This window comes from Bactrocera latifrons, unplaced genomic scaffold (genome assembly GCF_001853355.1).
Source record: "Bactrocera latifrons isolate USDA-ARS-PBARC rearing strain unplaced genomic scaffold, ASM185335v1 scaffold_573, whole genome shotgun sequence".
NCBI lineage: Eukaryota > Metazoa > Arthropoda > Insecta > Diptera > Tephritidae > Bactrocera > Bactrocera latifrons.
Window position 1 is genome coordinate 18370 of NW_017537238.1, and position 22070 is coordinate 40439.

The 22070-nt window shown below is 35.6% G+C and overlaps 2 protein-coding genes across 2 annotated transcripts in view; one reads left to right on the top strand and one right to left on the bottom strand.

The window, feature by feature from the left end:
- The window catches only part of LOC108974649 (glucose-induced degradation protein 4 homolog), an 18624-nt gene extending 11826 nt beyond the window's left edge, over positions 1–6798 (bottom strand). Inside the window, exon 1 of the mRNA XM_018942625.1 lies at positions 6778–6798. The gene's annotated coding sequence lies outside the window, so the exon portion shown is untranslated. The remainder of the gene's footprint in view (positions 1–6777) is intronic.
- On the top strand, positions 1033–19920 carry LOC108974648 (ras-related protein Rab-40C). Its single transcript, XM_018942614.1, has 5 exons — positions 1033–1197; positions 1671–1794; positions 2882–3075; positions 17290–17512; positions 19569–19920. Exons 1-5 carry the CDS (start codon positions 1183–1185, stop codon positions 19784–19786), a joined length of 774 nt encoding a protein of 257 aa, XP_018798159.1. The 5' UTR covers positions 1033–1182; the 3' UTR covers positions 19787–19920.
- The last annotated feature ends 2150 nt before the right edge of the window (positions 19921–22070 follow it).

Below are 22070 nucleotides of genomic sequence, written 5' to 3' on the forward strand. Positions count from 1 at the left end.
ATTTTAATATTTGACAGATGTCGTTTGCAGTCTGTCGCGAGCATTGTATTCCACACATGACTGCTGGTTGACGGGATCCTGATTGTGTCATGGTTAATATGATACGAGACTCTTTGATTCGAGAGAGAGCTGTCAAAACTCGCATTTTTTATAACATTTACCAATGATGCCACTGCTGAAAAATATTAGATTGGGTACTTAATAAATTACACAAAACACTAAACTAAACACATTGAAAATGCATACATATATAAATGCTAAAATGCAAAATCAGAACTTAATTTATATACAATAACGCATATATAGTTCTGTACACATCAATTACAATTTTCATAATATAAAATATCAAAACTGAAAACAAACTATTAAAAATAGTTTATGTTTATACATAAAAGCATTCGACTCTGATTTTGAGTTAGTTTAAGAAAATTTCAAACATATTGAAGAAAATTTTTATAATTACTACAGTATATCGAGACTGGCGACCCTGTGTTGTGAGAGAGCAATCAGCCGACGTTTCTACGGCAAAAATCCAAATGCCGTGGAAATCTACGGTATCCTACAACAAATCGGAAGGTAGAAGCGGTGTTAAATAATATGATAGGTCGTGTCAGCTGACACGGGCCACGGGTTTACGTCAGCTAGAGGGTGGAGCGGAATTCGCTATTTCTGCTATAATGCCTTAAGATATTAAAATTCACAAGTAATTACCAGAATAAAGCAGACATCGAATTTTGTTCTAATGGTCATGTTTTCTTAACGATCTGCTATATATATATATAGCATCGCRCACTGTTCTCGAATAACGTATAATCAAACTTTTATTGGTTTGAAGTATAAATATAAATAAGTGAATAGATATTAAAATGCAATTTTTTTTAAGGATCAAAATAAATACGTTGACTCCAGTTATGTAGTTTTCGATTACACCGTTGTAATCAGTTTAAAAAAAAGTGATCGAAATGAAATAGTTATCCTAGTCACAAAGATATCGATTAAAAGGCAATTGATTTTGCTTTTCCAAAAAATAAACCTTCATCCCTAGTATAATATATGTTGACGTATCTTCAGAGTAAAGTTTTATTATGTTGTTTATTGTTGTACCGCTAGAATTATGTGGTGGCTTGAAAAAATATATTTGACTTGCTAATTATTCGTTTTCTTGAAGGACCATGTTATATTATGACAATAGCCAATGTAAGTTATCTAAAAATATCGTTTATTATGCTCTCTGTCTATATAATTAATTAATGTTTTTAAGACATTGGGATATTGTTTGGGAGATCTGAAATGTGTTGATATCGTTTTAATATAGTGCGAATAATTATTGGCAAATGAGTTTTCACATTCCATCATGAACAATCAAGATTTTATTCTAAAACTATATGCTATGTTACATATTTGTACAATTTTCTAATTTTATATCAGTTGATAATTTTTATAATAGCTTATTTTTTTCTTGAGTTCTTTACCCTGCAGAATATAAAACGRATGACAACGTATATTAATAAATAACGCTAAAGTCATTTAATTAATTCTGAATCTTTTTTTTAATAACTTAAATATATGTATTTATATATGAAATAAGAGAAAATTAATATATTCTAAATAATGTACAAAATATTTTGGACGGAAAATAAAACATTTATTATATTGTTTTTATAATATAGATGACAAAAGACTACGACTACTTATTAAAGGTGCTTTTAGTGGGAGATAGCGATGTTGGTAAACATGAGATATTGTCCTGCCTTGAAGATGCATCATCAGAAAGTCCATTTTGTAGCGGAAACGGTAATAAAGTTAAAGGGTAAATTTTAGAATAGCATCGAAGTATAAATGGGTATGTACGGAGAGAAGAGGTCCTCCAGATCTGGGCTACACTTAAAATACGGAAGTTCAAAATGCCGACACATCAAAATACTGACAAAATTTAAATATGCAGCTAAATCAAAATACCGACAAATTAAAACACCGAAAAATCAAAATGCCGACATGTGAAAAATATTTTATGTCTGCCTTTATTTCTATCGAAGCACACAAAGAAAATTGTTCTGACTAAGGGTTACGATCCTAACCGTGTTTTTGGCCGTAGGCCGAAATCATTACGTTATACACCCTCCAAATCCATCTTATATACATATACATAATTGCCGTGCATTTAAAGTTAAAAAATTCGACTATTTAATTTGGATGTTTCTCCGATTTTGATTGCCTTTTCCAATGGGGTTTTGGTCGCTTTCCAAAAAAAAAAAATACCTAGGCGTATCCAATTCTTTCGCTTTGAACTTCCTATTGCGTTGGCGGCAGACGGCCGCGATTCAGAAAAAGTAAGCCTTTTTAATTATTTTTATTTGTGTACGAAATATGGTAACGTTTATTTTTTGCTGCTTGCAGCCATTTTCTAATTCTATGAATAAATTGATTTCAAAGAAAGCTAAATGTGGAATTAAAGTTATTTTTGCATTATTTAATGCAAAAGAAATATGTAACCGAATTAGTGGAATGTTAGTAGTTAGTATATATCTGTAAAATTCATATAGATTAACGGAACACGCACTTTAAATAGTTGAACTTTAAATGCAAATACCTCAAAAACCATGAGGCAGCGGCAACTATATTTATACCTGTCTCTTATACACATCTAGATGTGTATAAGAGACAGGAGTTATTGAACTTTAAATGCAAATACCTCAAAAACCATGAGGCAGCGGCAACTATATTTATATATATAATATATATATATATTTATTTTTTTTGATCTGTAGGACCTCCTCTATCCGTACATACCTATATTAACTCCAAAATAGGGGGATGTTATTCTAAATCCCAGCCAAGTTAAATAATAAAGAAAATAATTAAATTATTTCTAAATTCATAGCTTATAAAACAACGACTATTCTTCTGGAAGGGAAACGTGTCAAGCTGCAAATTTGGGATACATCTGGACAAGGCCGGTTTTGCACCATTATAAGGTCATATTCAAGAGGGGCACAAGGAATTATCTTAGTTTACGACATTACAAATAAATGGAGCTTCGATGGAATCGATAGATGGCTTAAGGAAGTGGAAGAGGTAAAATATATTGCACTCTTTTTTTTATGAATCTATGTTGTAAAGGGGGTATTCTATTTTAGAATCCCGAATTATAGGTATTTTTTTTACGTTTTTGAAAAAACAAAAATTTCTTACAAAATGGTGGAAGTTTGAAAAAAAGTTTAATATTTTCTGTTTTTTGTGGTTCGGAATTAAAAAAAAAAAATTCTTTCGAAAGCTTTTATTAGTTGGATAATATAATGTATAAGAAGCTGTGTGTAACATTTCATGTGAATCGGTTGAGTAGAAGTAGTTATCAGAAAAACGAGCTGCGAAACGATTTTGTCGACCCGACACAATGATCTGTAACTCGAAAAATGATTTGAATTTCGAAAAATCCTCTTAGGGACTCCTCGGTTATCACTCTATATAGTATAATTGCTATATATGCTCTATATGCGAACTCAATGACATATCCTCTACCAGCTTATTAGTAATTTTGATTTGGTAATTTGCAGTTTGGAATTCGATTAAAACGAGTAATGCCTAAATTAATTATAGAAGGGTGTGTCGATATGGAGCGTGTTTGCTCTTTGTTGTTTTTTTCATGAATCTTCTGTTTATATTTTTACGATTTTGTGTAATTTACAATCAACCTTATCGTAAACTTCGAGTGAATAAATCACTTCATCATGTATTTTTATTTTCACCCGAACGAAAAGTTCGTATCGCGAATTTCGTGTGAAATGTTTGAATTTCGATTATGCTATTGTGAACTTCGGCAAGCTGTCACTAATGGTTTTAGTGGCATTGATCAAACTTTGTAAAGAAAATAAATATATGGCTTTTATGTAATTATATATCGTATATATTATGCAGATAGGTATCGGATGTAGTTATATTTTAAGAAATAATGGATTTAAAAAAAGACTTGAAGGGACATTAGGTAGCAACTTGAAAAATGTTTATCTTTTATAATTCTGAAATCCATTTCGATGTTGGCATCTGGCTATTGGAGGAATCATGTAATTTCATATACAGGATATATAAGACCGAAGGAGCTGAAAATAACACCCCTACAGGCCAGTTGAGTTCTATCCCCCTCCTTGAGTTGCTCACTAATAATGGGATTCGGTGACAGGGGTACGCCGATAACATTGTCATAATGGTTAATGTGAGAACATTTTCTACGACGTAGTTCAAAGTCTAGGTAAGGGATGGTTAAATACGCTAAATATCAACCTCTCAGAAGCAACCCTCGTTGCCGAAGATGTAAACTTTACAAAAAATTTCAGAATTACTGTCAGTAGTCAGGTGGAGTGGAGTGACTCTACGCTCGACCTACTGAGGAGCAGTACTATCCAATGGTACATTGACGGTTCGAAAACAGAGGTCTTTGCTAAAACCAGTGTGCAGAAATCAATCTTCATAGCAACTATAGCAAGCAGGGTATCACCACACTTAGCGATAGTCAAGCGACCCTAAAAGCGATCTCAGCTTATGAGGTCAATCGCCTCTAGTGGAGGATTGTTTAAAAAGGCTGAACCGCCTATTAGTTCACAACTGTGTACACCTGATCTGGGTGATGGGACATAAAAGGTTAGCCAGCAATGAGCTAGTCGACTAACTAGCCCATACTGAGTCAGCGTTCAGGATGATGGGGCCAGAACCGTGCATTGCGGTAGGGCCCCACAAAATAGAAGAGGTGCTTCGCAAGGAGAAGAGAGTGGGGAGAGAATGGCACTGGTAGCATGCAGGAATGCGCCACGTCAAGCTAATACTGGGAGGGCACATCCTTACAAGATTTATAGCGCTATTCTGTCTCTAGTCTTTATTTGAAACATTTTGAGGTATAGTCTCGATTTGTGACTAGTTACTATTCACAACACAGTCTCTAGTCACAAAATATTGTCTCATGATAGTTAGCAGGTCATAAAACTAAAAAGAACTCTTGGTTACCATTTTGCATATACTGCATTGCCGTTTTTTTATATTTTGTAAGCAACTCAAACACAAAAATTTAAAAATAAATCAATTTCACATACACTTCGTAAATATTCTGAAACAAAATCAACATACATATCTTTTTATATGTATACTAGAAACGATTCTTTTACATATGGCTCAAGCAGCTCACGACTTCCGGTATTAGACCAAGTATCCTCTAGGTAGCCAAAGAACATCCGTTTGAAGGCGAGCCAAAGTGAGAATGTGAATCATCCTTACTCAGTGTGTAATTTGGAACCCTCCACGTAAAAAGCGTCCTCAGTGAATCTAGTCGACAGCCTCGGATGAGAGAACCCCGTTTTGATGACGACCATGGTAAACGAATTAAGGATTACAATTTCAGGGCATACATCTAGAATGTCCGCTCCCGGGTATATGATCGTTTTGCAACAATCCGCATTATAATGTATCTCAACAATTTAACAAAATAATTTAGATTTTAAGTGAGCTTAAATCGGCTGTTAATAGCAGCCACTTCTATTTGCAACAGGAAAACGACCCAAAACACACATTGTTGCTTGTAGGTGAGGGGTTGTTATGGAATTAAAAATAAATCCATAAGTCCCGCAATCAGCAGATATTAATCCAAATCAAAATATCAAGAATTTTTTGGAAAACCGTATTAGAAAACGTCGAAGTCATCAAAATAAGGCCAAAAAACTGGATCATCGACTTTGTGGGTCAAAATATTCGAAAATAATACTAGAATTCGACTGGGGAGCATGCGTCAAAAACTGCTAAAATTTAAAATTAGCCAAAAAACCGCTAAAATTGTTGTTATTACTTTTGATTTATATAAATAAGCATTGGTTGTACGTAAACTGTTTTGATATGAATTAAGCGCATTTTAAGCTTTAGCATTAATTTTTTTTATTTTTTATTTTTATTTAAATAAAAAAATATTTTGATATGCTATATTTAATGTTAAATATACATCTTTTGAAATGGATACAAAATAACTAAAAATTTATTAATTTTATAACAAATAAACGTGCCGTCATTTAATGGAACTAGGTGTATGTAAACTTTATTGGTTCACTGCATCTGATTTCATTCAAAATAAATGTCTTACTGTTGACCAAAAACGTCAAATGTGTTTTATTAATAAGCCTTAATTCATATAAAAAATTTGTTAATTCAAATAAATAGTTAATAAGATATGCTAACATTTTATTGAAAGTTCTTTAGAGATACCAATTTTGTGAATAAATTTCATGGATTCGCGTGAAAAAAAACCGTTTGAAATTAGGGGAAAATTTTCGAATATGGAAAAATCTTTCTCGGGTGAAGTTCACCTTAAATACAAATTTGTAAGTTCTTCCACGGGGAATGGCAATCACGCGAAGGTTACGACAAGGATGAATATATTCGTATATTGCTTGAAATATTTGAAAGATGTATTTTTGAATCATAAAAACCGAACAATACAAAAGAAAACGGCTGATTGAAAAATTATACATATATCCAATTAATGTTGACAAATTGTTGTTTTTGGGCTATCGACATAACCTTATTAATTGAATCGATTAATGCTCGGCTCCGCAGTCTATTCTTAAGTTGTGACCAAATAAAATCTAAGTTAAGCATTGTTGCAGACTGAGTAGTCGTTTCACAGTCAACGCTTAGTTTCTATAAATTTTTATTGATATAGGGCAACGTTTTGGGCAACATATGTACATACATATGTTTTACAAATATGTTTGAAATATTTAAATTATAATAGATAATTCATACATTTGTGAGGAAAGTTATATTGAAATCGAAAATGTATGAAAACAACAAAAGAACCCAGCATTTCACCACCAGCGAGGAGGAGCACCTATTGGAACTGGTGGAAATTCAAATCCGATTCCATATTCTTTCTCCAAAAATTATTTTTTATTTCTTATTATTCTTTTGACAAATAACTGAACATTCTAAACAAAAATCAGCTTGTTAAGTAACAACTGCTGAATTCATTCATTCATGAATTGTAAAACACTATTTTCCTGTTTTATCTTAAGCACAAATTAAGTATGGAGTGTGGGTGTAGGTAGGTAGGAGTGCAGCCCTATGTCTAATTGGGCTCAATTAGCACTTGATGTGCCATTTTGATACACTATGCATAGTTTGCTATGACGGTTCATGATATGCTTTTAGTAGAAATCCATTCAAGATTTGGTACTTGATGGATTCCAAGTGTTTTGTGTCGGATCTGTGCTAGGGCTGGGCATTCACAGAGGAAGTGGGAAATTGTTTCCTTGTTCCTCGCTATTAAGCGACCTCGGCAGATGGAGTTTTAGGGCATACCCATTTTGGACGCATGTTTCCCAAATGGCCAGTGCCCTGTTGTGGTAGCTGTTATACTGTTATACTATAGACACTTTTCCTTGACCTATTTAATAAGCGTTGGTTCTTTTCCTGTCATATATTGGCCATAATTGTGTTGTTCTGATGCATTTTATAATGTTTTTCCATGTAAATTGTCCATTGATCGATCTTAGCGCGCTTGATATTAGCTCCGCCTCGGATTCGTTAAGGAAAGCTCCTGCTTTTGCCAACTCGTTTGATTTTTCGTTACCGAAAGTGTTCCTGTGGCCGGGAACCCTGATCAAGTCTAGTTGGAGCTTGTCTTTTAATGAGCTTAGTGCTTTCTTGTAGTTGTGGCAATTTCTGGTGACGATTCTCTTGCAAGTATAGTTGGCCATGTATTCTTTATTTACTATTTTTTCTATATTTATTTTCCAGGACAGTTTGGTGTCAATCTCCACTCCCATGTATTTAGCTGGGGGTTATAGTGAGTATGGTACCGTTTAGTACCGGAGGTTGAAACTGATGGATTTTGGTTCTGCTTGTAAATAGCACCAATTCTGTTTTTGCCGGGGTCCTAGTCCATTGTTCTTAGCCCATAGGTTTAACCTTCGTAGTGCTCTTTTCATAATCTCGCTGACTGTTGAAGGGAACATGCCTGATACCAACAACGCTTTAGCGTCTGCATATGCTACTGCTTTCACTCCTCCACTGTTTAGTTGCAGTAGGATTTCGTTCAGCGCTACAACCCATAGAAGCGAGGAGAGGACCCCTCCTTGAGGCGTTAGTCTACTCACAGAACTTGTTTGTGTTGCAGCGCCGTTTGAAACTAATAGCATTTTGCTCAGCCTAGCGGTCTCTCTGCAACTTTCTATCGATATGCAGAAAGATCGCCATGAGTCGTTTTTTGCTTTCCTGACTGCTTTTTCGTATCTTTTCATAATATCTTTATATGGCTGCCAGATTTTGGTTTTAAAACTCTCATTGAAAGCTTTCCTTAGTTGTGTTCTCAAATTCTTGAGTTCATTGTTCCTCCAAAGAAGAGACTTTTTCTTTTTTAGATCTGTTAGCGGTGTGGATTTATTGAAATATGTGTATAAGCCTTTTTCCAACTTCTCTAATTCTGAATATAGTTCCTGCGGATTACTTATACTTTTATTGCCGCCCTTTTCAAGGCATTTTGTTGATGTATTGGTAAATTTTTCGCACGCTGTTCTGCTAGGGTTCCGATATATGAGAGTAGTGCTGTGTTTCTTGCAGATGCTGAAGAGTATCCAGGGGCACAATATACCCTAGGTCGCGGTGAATTACCTCATTAATAATCTATCCAGGAGTGATCCGACATGGAAGGCTCATCGGATACCCTCCAGTCATCCATAACAAGACTGTCTGTGTCTGTAGGTTGGCTTATCGCCCTTGTTGCATTTACTTAGATTGCTAGTCAGAATATACAGGGTGGCTGATGAATTTTGCTACATTAAGAAACTCAAATAATTTTTTTTTTCAGTGAATGTCATTTTTCTTTTATTCATGTTAAAGCTCATTCAATTTTATTAAATATAGCTTAATTAGTTTTAAAAATAATGTAATTTAAACGCCCCCCCTGCCCTAGTTCATTCAAATTTGTTGGTTTTGCTTTGTAGACTTCCTGTTCGCAATAACCCCACAAGAAAAAGTCAGGTGCAGTAAGGTCAGGCGACCTGGGTGGCCAACGGAATGTGGAGTTTCTGGATATCAGCTTATTGGGAAATTTTCGTCGCATTTCTGTCATAACAGGTTGGGCTATGTGAGGAGCTACACCATCTTGCTGAAACCACACAGAGTTGGAAGAAATTCTCATTCGGCGTAATTCTGGATAGAAAAACTCTCTCAACATGCTCAAGTAACGGTCTCCAGTAACCGTAACGGTGTGACCGTTTTCTTCGAAGAAGTAGGGCCCGACAATGCAGCGTGATGAAACTGCACATCACACTGTGACACGAAGTGGATGCAATTCCGTCTCATGGAGTATCTGTGAGTTGGAAGCACTCCATATTYGACAATTTTGTTTGTTTATGCTGCCGTTTAAATCGAAATGGGCCTCGTCAGACATGAAAAGACAGTTCAACATGTTTCCATCCTCTTCCACCATTTGAAAAATCGGCAAAATTCCAAGCGAATCGGCAAGTATGCAGCGTTCAGTTTGTTGGCCATTTGAATTTTATATGGGAGTAAGTTCAAATCTTTTTGCATAATTGTCTGCAATGACTGTCTGCTTACACCCATTTGAGCAGATAAGCTTCTTGTCGAAACACGTGGATTGTTTTGTATGGCAGCAGCTACAGCAGCGATTGTTTCCTCCGTTCGAACTGAAGGGTTTCGATGGTAAGGTCTTCTATTGACTGTTCCATGCTCGGCAAAATTGTTTACAAGTCTCATTATGGTCCATCTGCTCGGAGGATTGCCGCCAAACGTGCGCCTATACTCTCTTTGAACCGAAATTACGGACTCCAGTGCATGATAGCGGCGGACAATCCAAATTCTTGTTTCAGTGTCCCAGTTATCCATTTTTGTTAAATGTAAAAGCCAATCTGCAAAATAAAATAAAAAAAATGAACCAGATTCATTAAATAGAAAAATAGTTATTTAATTTTTTTTTTTTGGTAGCGGCTTTCATCAGCCACTCTGTGCTGCAAGAGTGACTCACCTCTAGTGATTATACAGTTGCTACCCCATACAGTGTATCTTGGGTTTGCAACACACCCTATTAGGACATCTTTCTTCCTGTTGTCCTCTACTAGTCTGGTGAGCGCTGCCGGTGGTACTTCTTCGTCATGGGCCAAGTATGCCGAGACCAAGAAGAAGGGATTTTTCCTTCTGTTTCACCTTTACCACTGTGATATCGGTTGTGCTGTAATTAGGACAAAGAAATGCATTTATACTTCTATTGATAAGAATGCATGCACTAGGACCTTTGTTTCGTGCGTAAAAAGGTTTTTACTTGCTGCAGTTTAGCCCTTCGAGTGTTGCATCTGTGCGCATCTTATGTTATTGGGCATCTCGAATTTCTTTGATGCCCACATTCCTTATCAACTGGCTAGCGTCGTCGACCTCTTCCGTGTAGTCTCCGTCAGCCGCTTTGTCGCCTTGGAACATTTTAAGCCTGGCCTTGTGAATTCCGAAGCTGATTTTGTAGTCAGTCTCCTTAAGAGCCTCAATGGACTCATCACAAATGGCCATCAGAATTGGTCTACGTGCTTTCTTTGGTATAGATTTGTTTTGTAGCTTGATGCACCTCCTCTGGAGGGGATAGCCCAATGCGAACACGAGGTCTCTTCGTAATGTCCCTGGCGGGTATAAGCCCCAATTGGAGGTCTTCAAAGGCGTTGCTTATTTTGACAGCACTACCTATCAGGAAATCTAACGAAAACCTGGTCCGCGCACCTGAGGAGAGGAGTCAAACTCCGGATGAGGGCACGCGCGATTGTCGTTACGAAGCTTAGCACCATACTCGATAATCTGACATCGATTTCCAGCCATCTTTCCTGTATTGTGCTCGGGGAGGAGGAATTTTTGCCTATGATGGTCACTTGTAGGCTATCCCTGGCTACATCGCAGAAATGCCTAGCCGTTGTTGTATTGCTGTGTTCGCCTTCACTCCGCTTAGGTTTTTTGAGTTGAGTTTTGGTTCTGTAATAGAGCGATTACTTTTTCGTGAATTGCTCGGGTTTTTGCTCTCTTCTAGAGGTTCTGATTGCTTCCTTTTCATATTCCTCTATAATGGATTTGAGGCGCTTTGTTTCTGCCCCATTAACTGGGTTACCGGCTGTCTGGTCTTTGGCTACCTTTCCCAGTATGAAGACTGCCCTCTTTTACCGGGTTTTCGTCAGCTGATTCTGGGCTTTCTTGCGCTTTTTTTGTACTCGCCTTTAGCCGCCAGTGTACTTTGATTGGTGCTCATAGCAGCTTTGGACGTGGTCGCTTTCTCCCTAAGATTTGCTGTTTTCCCTGCTGTATCTACCGGTATACTTTAGCTGGTATGTCCGGCAGTACTCTTATTCGTCTCCTGGCTGGAGGCGAGTAATTCGTCCTCTTCGGATTCCGTTATACGATTCCTATCGGTGTTTTCGTCAATTTGGTTGTTGTTGTTATAGTTGTTGTTGTATTGTTGGTTACGTTCATAACAAAAACGAAAAAAAATCAAGATAAGTACCATCACCCTGACTTGGAATTTCTCACCCCCCAGATTAGCTGTTGTACTGTGTAATTGGTATAAATTACACGAATAAGCCGGAAAGGGTTGGTCACTTGTCTGTATTGTGGACTGTGAAACCGGGTATAACTATTTCAATTGATTAAAAATATTTGAGGAACTAGAAAGGCGTATCTAAATGTTGAATCGACTGGCATGGAACAATTTTCTCGAAATGCAACCATAATAACATGTAGCTGCAATGACTTTTTCCATAAAATCTGCTGAAAGGCACCATATGATATCGTCTATTGGTTTCGAATTCGGGTAGTGAGGATTGAGGATGCTAGTTCTTTGAAAAGTTGCTGCGGCCGATATGAAAGGAACTTATTCTTTTAAAATATAACATATGTATAAGTTACTACAACATAGCATAAAACAACATAACCGAAGGGCAAAGGCTGCCATTCAAAGACAAATCCATAAATATATTACTTGTATCTCATTGTTTCAATTCTTTAAAACATTGTAATACGAGTATTACTGTGCCTGTAAGTTTCTGTACATTAAATATAACCGAATCACAATAAGAAACACCAACATCGCTATCAAAGCTATTACCACTTAATTTATCCTACGCCGACATTAAATATACTGTTATCTCCTCATCTGAGAGCTTATACACCTTAGGAACTTTCTCTTCTATTGAATTGAATGCTTTCAAAACACGATAGAAATGGAAAAAAAACTCGATAATTATTTATTATTATTTTTTTGAAACTGTGTTAACGCCAAAACTGATTGAAAGTGTCTAACAAAAACAAACACCGCAATTCGTGCAACAGTTAGGGACAACTTATGAGGATGACCTCCACTCTTTCGTGTCACTATTAAATTCTTTATTTATTTTATTGAAGAGAAGTTTTATATATTTTATGCGGTAGGCAAAGACGTTATTAGTGTCGTACGGCGACTCATTTTATGCAGAACATAATTTGGGTACATCTAGTCTGGATAAGTAGGAGTTGTACGAGGTGTGTTCAAAAAGTGTCGCGAATTTTGTGTTTTTTCAAAAATTATTTATTTATTCATAAATATCTGTTTTGTCCCCTTCAAAGTAATCCCCATGAGATATTATACACTTGTGCTAACGGTTTTTCCAATCTTCGAAGCACTTCAAAAAATCATTTTTTTTTTTATCTTCTTCAGCTCCTTCGGCATCGAACGTCTTTATGTCGTCAAGAGAAGCGTAACATCGTCTTTTCATGGGCCTCTTCAGTTTAGGGAACAAGAAAAAGTCACAGGGTTTTAGATCTGGGGAATACGCTGGCTGCAGCATCATTAGTGTGTTGTTTTTGACCAAAAAGTCGCGCACAAGCAACGATGTGTGAGCAGGGGCGTTATCGTGGTGCAAAAGACAATTTTTGTCACATCTTCTCGGCCTTCTGAGAACATTTTGTACCACCGATAAACGTTGCTTCCGTCCAAGGTAGCTTCTCCGTATGCCACAATCAACATTCGGAATGCATCCGCGCACTTAATTTCGTTTTTTACACAAAATTTGATACAGGTTCTTTGATCCTTTTGATCCATAAAAATCGAAGACGATCCAAAACACGTGCAAGCAAAGCAGTTGTCAACAATTAAATGAACGAAATTCGAATATACGTAACCCGCGAAAATTCAAAATTCGCGATACTTTTTGAACACACGTCGTACTATATGTCGTCGACCTGTTGGAGTGTGGTATTTTGGCAGGTTTGTATCTGTGATCTGCTGTATCGAGGCGGCCGTTCGGAGTGATGGAGTTCAGACCGTCGAATCGAATTCTGACTCCATCACCTTTTGAACACATTGCAAGTGTTTTAACTTCAGCATATTTATACCGTCTGAGCCGATGAATTTAGTTGCCTTTAATTTGTTGATGACGCTCTGAATCTCCCCGTCGATGAAAACAAGTGGTCTTTTGGCATTTTGCGTAGCCATCGAGTAACTCATCTTTTCGCCTTGACCAGCGAATGGTTATCGTAGTGTCTCCGCGGATTGAACAGGAATTCGACTGTATTCCAAAGCATATACTATACATTATATTTTTCGAGCTTGACATCACCTGATCGCATATCTATGCACTGCCATTCTAGGGTAGTATCCGTGTACTCGTGTCAAGCAATATTAAGGCTATGTCACCACCACTATCTGTCTCAGAATATTTGCTGAAAGCCTTAAAACCTGTACTTCTCAAAATATCTGAGCGACTGTTATCACTTTCGACCCCAACTTTTTCCGCGTGAAATGAAAACTATTTTTTTTTTTTAATATTAGTGGTTTTGTATTAATTTAACAAGTATTTGGTAAAATTTTGAGTCGCCACGCCCATCGGTTTGGGCGCTGCCGGAAGTTGCTTGTTTGCAACCTTCCTCCAAGGTGGTATATAAAATAAACAAAACATTTTTTGGAAAGCTTACAATTATTTCTATATTATTTTGAAAATTAGGTGTGGTATGAAAAAAAGCAGTTTTTGTTATTGTTACAGCAAAGATGGACTTTGCATTTAAGGCACTTGGATATTCGTGTTCCTGTTTTGCACATTCTTCAACGTCCTTTTTTACCAAATACAATCCAATGTTCCATTTTATCATAACGCTGAGAGCCTGATGGATTCTGCTGGAACCTGTAATTTTTTGACAGAGGGAAAGTCAGGCTACTTGTTGGGGACATATTATCTAGGAATACTATAGAGCTAGCCCTCTCAACATTCGATTGTCGTCCTCTCTGCTTTTCGATTTCAGTAGTGGTAGTACTCTGTAAATTTAATAAGTGGCATATGTTTTTCATTGGGTGGGTCAAATATAAATGATTTCTAAACAAAAGTCAGGCATTTGCAACCGATGTTCCCAGGCACCAATAAAAGATCCTTATGTACCACTTCTTTGAACAGCGGTTAACCCTGTAGAGTTCCTTGAGCATGTCGGCCAAATCAACTCCTCCCATACTATTGTTGTAAGAAGCAACAATCGCAGGTCTTGAATCATATATTTTTTATTTTTTTGGATTCCAACGTTTGCATATCTCAACGGGTTCATTGCTTTGACATGAGGATAATATAAGTTGAACTGACTTATTGTCAAACCATTTTACACATACAATATTATTGTTGATCTCACATTTTATATCAAACGATCCTCTTCCAAGCTTTTTTAATTTTGCATCTGAAAGAAGATTGCAGTTGCTTATGTGGCTCTTACGTACAGTACCAGTTGCAAAAATGCCCATTTCCTTCAACGAAAAAAGAAGGCTTACCAATTATAAAAATTACCAATTATAAAAAAAGCTTAAAATTCTTGTGCTTGGGAACCCCTTTTGCCAAAAATATTAACATCCGAAGATATTCCCAATCCATAATCAAGACAGGTGCCTTCAGCAACATACAGCGTAAAGTCGTAAACTTACCCAGAGTTTCCAGCACGCGTAAACATTTTCAGACCCCATTTGTGAGGCTCAGCTGGGTTGTACTGTTTATATGTCGAGCGTCCTGTAAAAATAAATTAGGCTAAAGTATACATTTTTTTGACATTACGGAAGGTATACCTTTGAATGCAATGATTTGTTCCTCAACGCTTTGATGTTCTTCTTGGGGTAGTTTACTAAAATTTTCTTTGAGAACCTGTAATAAAGGGCGTACCTTATACATATAGTTAGACTCTCCTTTTTCTATCAAAAAAGGTACAAAAATATTCTATCGGCGTCATCAATTTGTCGCTTCTCCAGGCTTTGTCTTCTTCCCAAACACTCTCTGGAGATTGAAATGGCATTTCTCTCCACTTAAGTGCCCTGGGGTCAACTTTTTCAAAGTACAAATCTACAACATTTCCTTCTCACGTTCATCTTTGTTCATATTTTCAAAAAGGCCAATCTCTATGCTTTCTCCTTTTCCCATTATCCCATCCAAATTGTTCTCTAACACTGTGGATGTGTCTTCCATCTCATTTTCACTTTCTTCATGAGTTGAAACATCCCATTCAAAGTTTACGATCGTTTCAATTTCTTTATTTGTCAATCCTTTCTCTTCCGGTCTCATATCTAAGTAAAAATATATTTATTACCACAATGGCCCAAGGTTGCCCACAAGCAACATTAGAACTTTGAAAATTACTCACCTAGTTATTAGCTAAGACAAATGAAATTAACCTCTAGCACAGTTAAGCATAAATTAAGCTTAATTATATTCAGTTTACCCTTTTTTATTTTACTTATTTTTTATCAAAGTATGTTAACAAATTGAATGCCTCTTCCGAATTACACAACACAATTTTTGGAGAAGAACCTTACTCTCTTTGAAATAACTTTGCTAAATGATCTTCAAAAGTGAATTTGTTTGATTCAATTCCAAGAACACACATAAAAGTACCATAATAACTAAGTATAATCTGACAAAACCAAAGACAACGCTTACAGTTAATCGCTAAACAGCCGAAATTGCCCAGAAGCAACGTTGTAGTCGAAAGGGTTAAGCTTGATTTCTTAGATCGCAGCTATCGATATGCCCTCCCCGCTCATAAACACTATCTCTTCGATCTTGCTTGAAAGCCCGTTGCAGTTCAGTTGTAGAAGTGGGGTTTGAGACGGCAAATTTGTTGTGGTTCTGGGGGTGAGGGAGTTGTGTGCAGGTTGTTATATTCCCTCAGGAGCGCTGTCACACTTGAGCCCTCGTACATTAATCGGATCCGTCTGAACAGTTAGACCCAATGCCAGCACGGGTCAGGAGATATGGAGCAACCCTGCTAGTTTTGGTCTAATAATGATGTGTGACAATATTAATTACCGATCCAACAGCGTTAAATCGGCGAAATAACCCTTGGGCGGATAAACTCCAAGTAATTCCAGTATCGTAGAACCGGCAGTCTTGGGAAATGGGTGTAGGCAGTAATTAGCCTCAGGATTTCGATGAGTTTTACTTAAATTTTAGTTGAATCATGTCAAACTTCATGTCTCAAGGTACAATGTTAAAAAAGGATTTTATTTTTAAAAAGTGCTGCAGAGCAAAGAATTTTGTTAAAGTATTGTGTTAAGAACATTCGCAAATAATTAATAAATAAAGTAAAAAAAATATATATATATTTTACATAAACCGCAGAAAAAAAATTGTGTTGGCAACTGCTCAACATCAGTTTCCTGATATTTTCATATAAATAGTAACGAATGCTAACATAGTTGCCTGGGGTAAGTATTTTATATTCAGTCATACAAGGTTTGTCCTCAAAATAACCAAACTCTCCAAATAGTGCTTTTCCTCGCATTTAATTCTTCAGCCAACATTCTCGTAGTAAAATTTGCATTAATACCAATAATTTCCGACACTTTTTGCACCACGTCAGCACGGCAACTACCTTATGGACGACCTGCACTTTGGTCGTATTTTAAATTGTCACGACCATTTTCAAATCGTGTAAACCACGTATAAACTTGAGTACGACTTATACAATCATCTCCATAAACTATTTCACTAATTCGTAAGTTTCAGCGAATCTTTATTTTTTAATACAACACTTTACATACTGTGTTTCTGTTACTAAAGTGGCTGTAACTTTAACAGCTGTCATACCTTTCCACGTCTCGGCTGCTTACAAGCATAGCTATTATAAAAACTTTTAACATAATTTCAGAATTTACATTGCAAAAAACGTTTCCATCGGGTTGATATAATTATTTTTATATTTACTTATTTGACTGATATAAAATAATCAACAAACAAACAAATAAACTAAATGTAATTTTTATTGTTTCAGCATGCTCCTGGTATTCCAAAAGTATTAGTTGGGAATAGACTACACCTTGCTTTTAAAAGACAAGTATTAGCTAAACACGCAGAGCTTTATGCTTCTCGTAATAATATGTCATGCTTTGAAATATCCCCACTTTGTGATTTTAATATCAGAGAGTCTTTTTGTGAACTCGCTCGAATGGCGCTGCATAGAAACGGTATGGAACGGATCTGGCGTAATAATAAAGGTAAATGAAAGTTTATTATTTTTATTATAGTTTTGTTCACCTAACGATTGTACGTATCGAGATAGATATAGGGTATATACATATATAATTTATAAATGATCACGGTGACGGGAGAAGTTGAAATCGGGTTGACTGTCCGTCTGTGGGATGGGCGTAATCTGACCACTGCCACGCCCACATATCATTAACAGAAAACAGAATGTGCCATAACCTAAGTGAACTTAGATAAATTGAGATATAAAGCTCTGTGATACAGAGGATTGCTGTAGCAATGGGCACCTGCGGGCAAAACTTAAAAAAAAGTTGGCGTGGCTCCACCCTCTAATAAGTTTATGGTATGTGTCAGTTGTATGGGAGCCGGTGTGAAACTTTTTGTTGAAACCCCATATCTCGAAATCTTATTCACCGAATTCTACAAAATTGTAAACGTGCCATTCGTTTCATATTGCTATGTCACTCTGTGAAAATGAGCGAAATCGGACAAACAAACACGCCTACTTCTCGTATAGCACAATTTTAAATTCCACTTAATTCGTTCAGTTTTCAGCACACAATTCAAGAAGCAATTAATATAATGGGATTAAACTTTGAACGAATAATACCTTTAGTGTATACCACCTTATGTCAAAAAAATTGTTTAAATCTAACCAAAACTGTTCACGGCGCTACCGTATATTTAGACCCAGGTACCTATCATATGTGAGTTATTTAAATGAAGATTAGCTGCAGTGTTTTCCAGTGTATCTTTGTGCTAAAAATAAATAAATTTGAGCGGAAACTTGACTTTCCCTCCATATAACTAATATCAGGATGTTCGAACATCCGGTTAACTTTTCTCTCTATGATTGCGTTTTTAGTAAGTGACATTGTATGTGGTATTAGAAAAAAAAAATTGATAAAATCTTGTCGTTACTACCTGAATTTCTTATACTGCATACTTATATTAGGGTATTCAGACCGAACTTGTTAATTTAGTAGTTCGTTAGTTGATACTGATAAAACACTTAACTGTGAACATACTTTATGCTGTACATCAGTAGTGTAAATTTTGTTTCAAAACAGTTGATTCAATTGAATAAATACTTTTGAAAAAATTATCTGAAACTAATTTGTAGTAGACAGTAAATGTATTTTTTTGCAAAGAATTAAGTTAACTTTTGAGGCAACAGCGCAAACAAAACCGCTGAGTGATGTTACCAATTATAGACTTCATAAAGCTCAGAATAATAGTCGCATTTTTAGTTTTTAGTAGAATTTACCCAATTTTCTTGTAGAATTTTTTTTTTTTTTCTCAATTAACCTCATATATGATGGTAATATTAGGCTTTCTCGTTCATTGTGCAGAATGTCGCATAGTCTATAAAACCACACTAATCTCGTTCAGGAACTGAGGGAACCTTTGTCGTACTACCGATCCTTTCGGTTATAATCGTTGGCGACCTCAATTCCGCAAGGTAATCGTTTCCGTTTTCCGGCTGCAGATTCCAAGCCGAATCAGCAGTTTTTGTGATCTCTGCGCAAGGGATCTCTATTCGGAGATTCAACAACTGACAAACTATGATAAGCGGATGAATTGTGTGGAGCTTTTAAAGTCTTTTACCATCTCCGTCTGTCAGGCGAGGTCCTTGTCCAATCCGATTTCAACTCGATTGTCATGCAACCTTCATAAAATGAACGAGCTATTTTAGTCGGCAGGTTCCGTTTCATCTTTTAATTGACAAGGGCAAAGCGAAATCGTCAAGACGAATCGGGCTACGCGGGATAATCATATTGATCTTAGGTAAGCAGTCAATGCCATTCAGTTCCGTAAGATGACTTCGATGACAGATAAGTTATAACTTGCCACATAATCAGGGTCTGCATATCGTTACTATAAAAAAAAAACCTATCAAAACTTTGGGAAATTATATTCACCAAATGTGGCAAAGATGCAATCTCCGTTCATATTATTCAGATTGGATCCCTACATTCCTATATATTTAACGATTTATCTTATAAATTAAAACTGTATCTTTACGAGCTTAATTTATGTATTTTAATAATTTTATATTTGTAGTTTTGTCTTTGCAAGAGCTATGCTGCCGGACAATTGTTAGATGCACAACTGTATACGCAATTGATTCCTTAAATTTACCAACATCAGTGAAGTCTACACTAAAATCATATGCTCTAACAACATCTCAGAGTATTCACAATATCAATCATGGCTCCAGATTTAAATATCAATGTAAATATCCATTGAATCATAATCGAAATAGTTGTGCTATTTCATGATTAAATATGTAAATATTTTCACCATTATTATATAAGTTTATATTGTAATTTCAAAAGAAAAAAAATACGAGTCTTGTTATTATATTTAATTTATTCTGAATTTGTATCTTGAATAAATGAGTTTTGAAAAAATATATGTATGTGTATCCGAATAGGAATATAACGTTTAAGATCGACGCTTGTTGATTTTTTTAATTTTGTTAAACAAAATTTAAATATTTTTGCGATTCTATGCATTTTGTTGCATGTTAATTGAGTAATGCGACCTGAACTATATTGTTAAGGTGTCATATGGCTACGATAGAAGGTATTCTGACTCTTACGGCACTTCATATAGTGATAAACGAACCACATTGCACATGATGGAGGAAGGAAACGTGATCACATCTCAATGCATGGGAGATGTCACTGACAAAATCCAATTGGCCCTTCTACATAGAGAAAGAGTTACCTGATTTTTCGAATTCATTGTGATCTCTTTATTTTATGTATATAATATTTTACATGTGTATAAAAATAAAACCCTATTTCGTTATGTGCCATATTAACATCCGAATCTTAGCACGTAATGAAGTGAAAATTTTTTCCCGCAGAAGTTCCTAGTGATAGCATTTGACTTTGAAAATTTGTATATATTTAAACATAGGCTACTTTTAATCGTTTTATAATATGTTAAAAGGAAAAACAATTTATACATAAAAAAAAAATATTACAAATCATATTCATGTAAAAATCATTTCAATACCTATTTTCTTACTTCAAAACCGAAAAAATTATAAATAATAAATAAATAATGATAGTATCACACAGCTACTGGCAGGGTATAGTATTTTTTTGTTCACATAGGTATGTATGGGGATAATCAACGTTGTTACTGAAGAAGAAAAAGTTTAATCATAATTTGAGATAAGTGCACAATAGCTTTCAAATATTCCTGAATCATTGCACAGAACAATGCAATATTTAAATTATGTTGAACAAAATCTCTTCTGCTTCACTCTGGCACTGTTATCCACTACAACAAGAAACATACGTGTGTGTAACGATATACGATGCAGTATTCTGCAGAAATTGTGACATATTTTAAGTACTATTTACTTCAAATGGTAAGTTATTTCTGAAAATGTTACATCATACGTATTTATGTGTGTATGAATTATTTCTTAAGAGATTTATGAAGTAAATAAAAAATGTAGATTACCAATTGGTTTGCTTTCTTAACATCAGCCATTCGTATTGAAGCAGTAATTTAAAATATCTACTCGTGCCATGCCATATAAAGACGTCTGTTGATTCTGCGCAAAGCCCTTTCGAATCTTTACTCGAATTCAAAGTCTGGAGTGAACTATAATAGAATTACAAAATGTAGTCGAACCAACCCTATCCTTATGAATTAATTAACCTGCTTTATTATAACTTCCTTAATTGGAATTAGTGGCAGATATACAGAAGCCAAAAGGCGAAAAGCTTAATTTCAGCTTGTTTCGATTAGTAACATTTAAAAAATTATTTTTAAAGTACAGTCATCTGGAAAATGCTTCACTCTTGACCTGGAAATCCATTCGCATTTATTTTTTTGGAATTAAAAATATTCAACAAATTTTATCGTTTAAAAATACTTTTTGTCATAAATCCAAAGTAATGACTAATGCAGAGAACGTAGAGTATAGACAGAGAACGTCTATCATAGAGAAGGTTCACGTTTCAAATATCGTAACTTTTCGAAGGGGTACTCGGCAGAGATGGTCCAGTTTCACCACAGACAAATTATAAGCGTGTTTCACCCCGAAAATAGCAGAATTGAGCATTTTCAGTGATGATTCCATAAAATCATTAAAAATATATAATAAAGTTTGTATTATTATCCAAATAATTAATACAAGTTAAGGTAGTTAGTTTTAAACTTCTACACTTACCTTAAAAGTTTTGATATCATCTTAAAAGATCTAGCGGTCGCACATGTGCTCATATACATACATACATACATAGAATTATGTGTGCATGTAAACAAATATGACAGACCATACGCGTTATGTTTGTAAAAATACACTCAATGAAATCTCCGTTCACACGGTCAGCCAATGGCGAAGCTCATTTTTTGTCAAAGAGTCAACAATGCGTCACAACATTGTATTGTTGGTAGAAAATCCGAGCCGTGCGAAAAAAAATAAACCAACGGCCGCCGATTGTCTCCGCTTCCCTTGCCCCTGTACAGCTTCTCAAACAAACCAGCGTATATATGTATGTTTGTGTGTGAACTTGTATACATATCGAGGCAGATTTT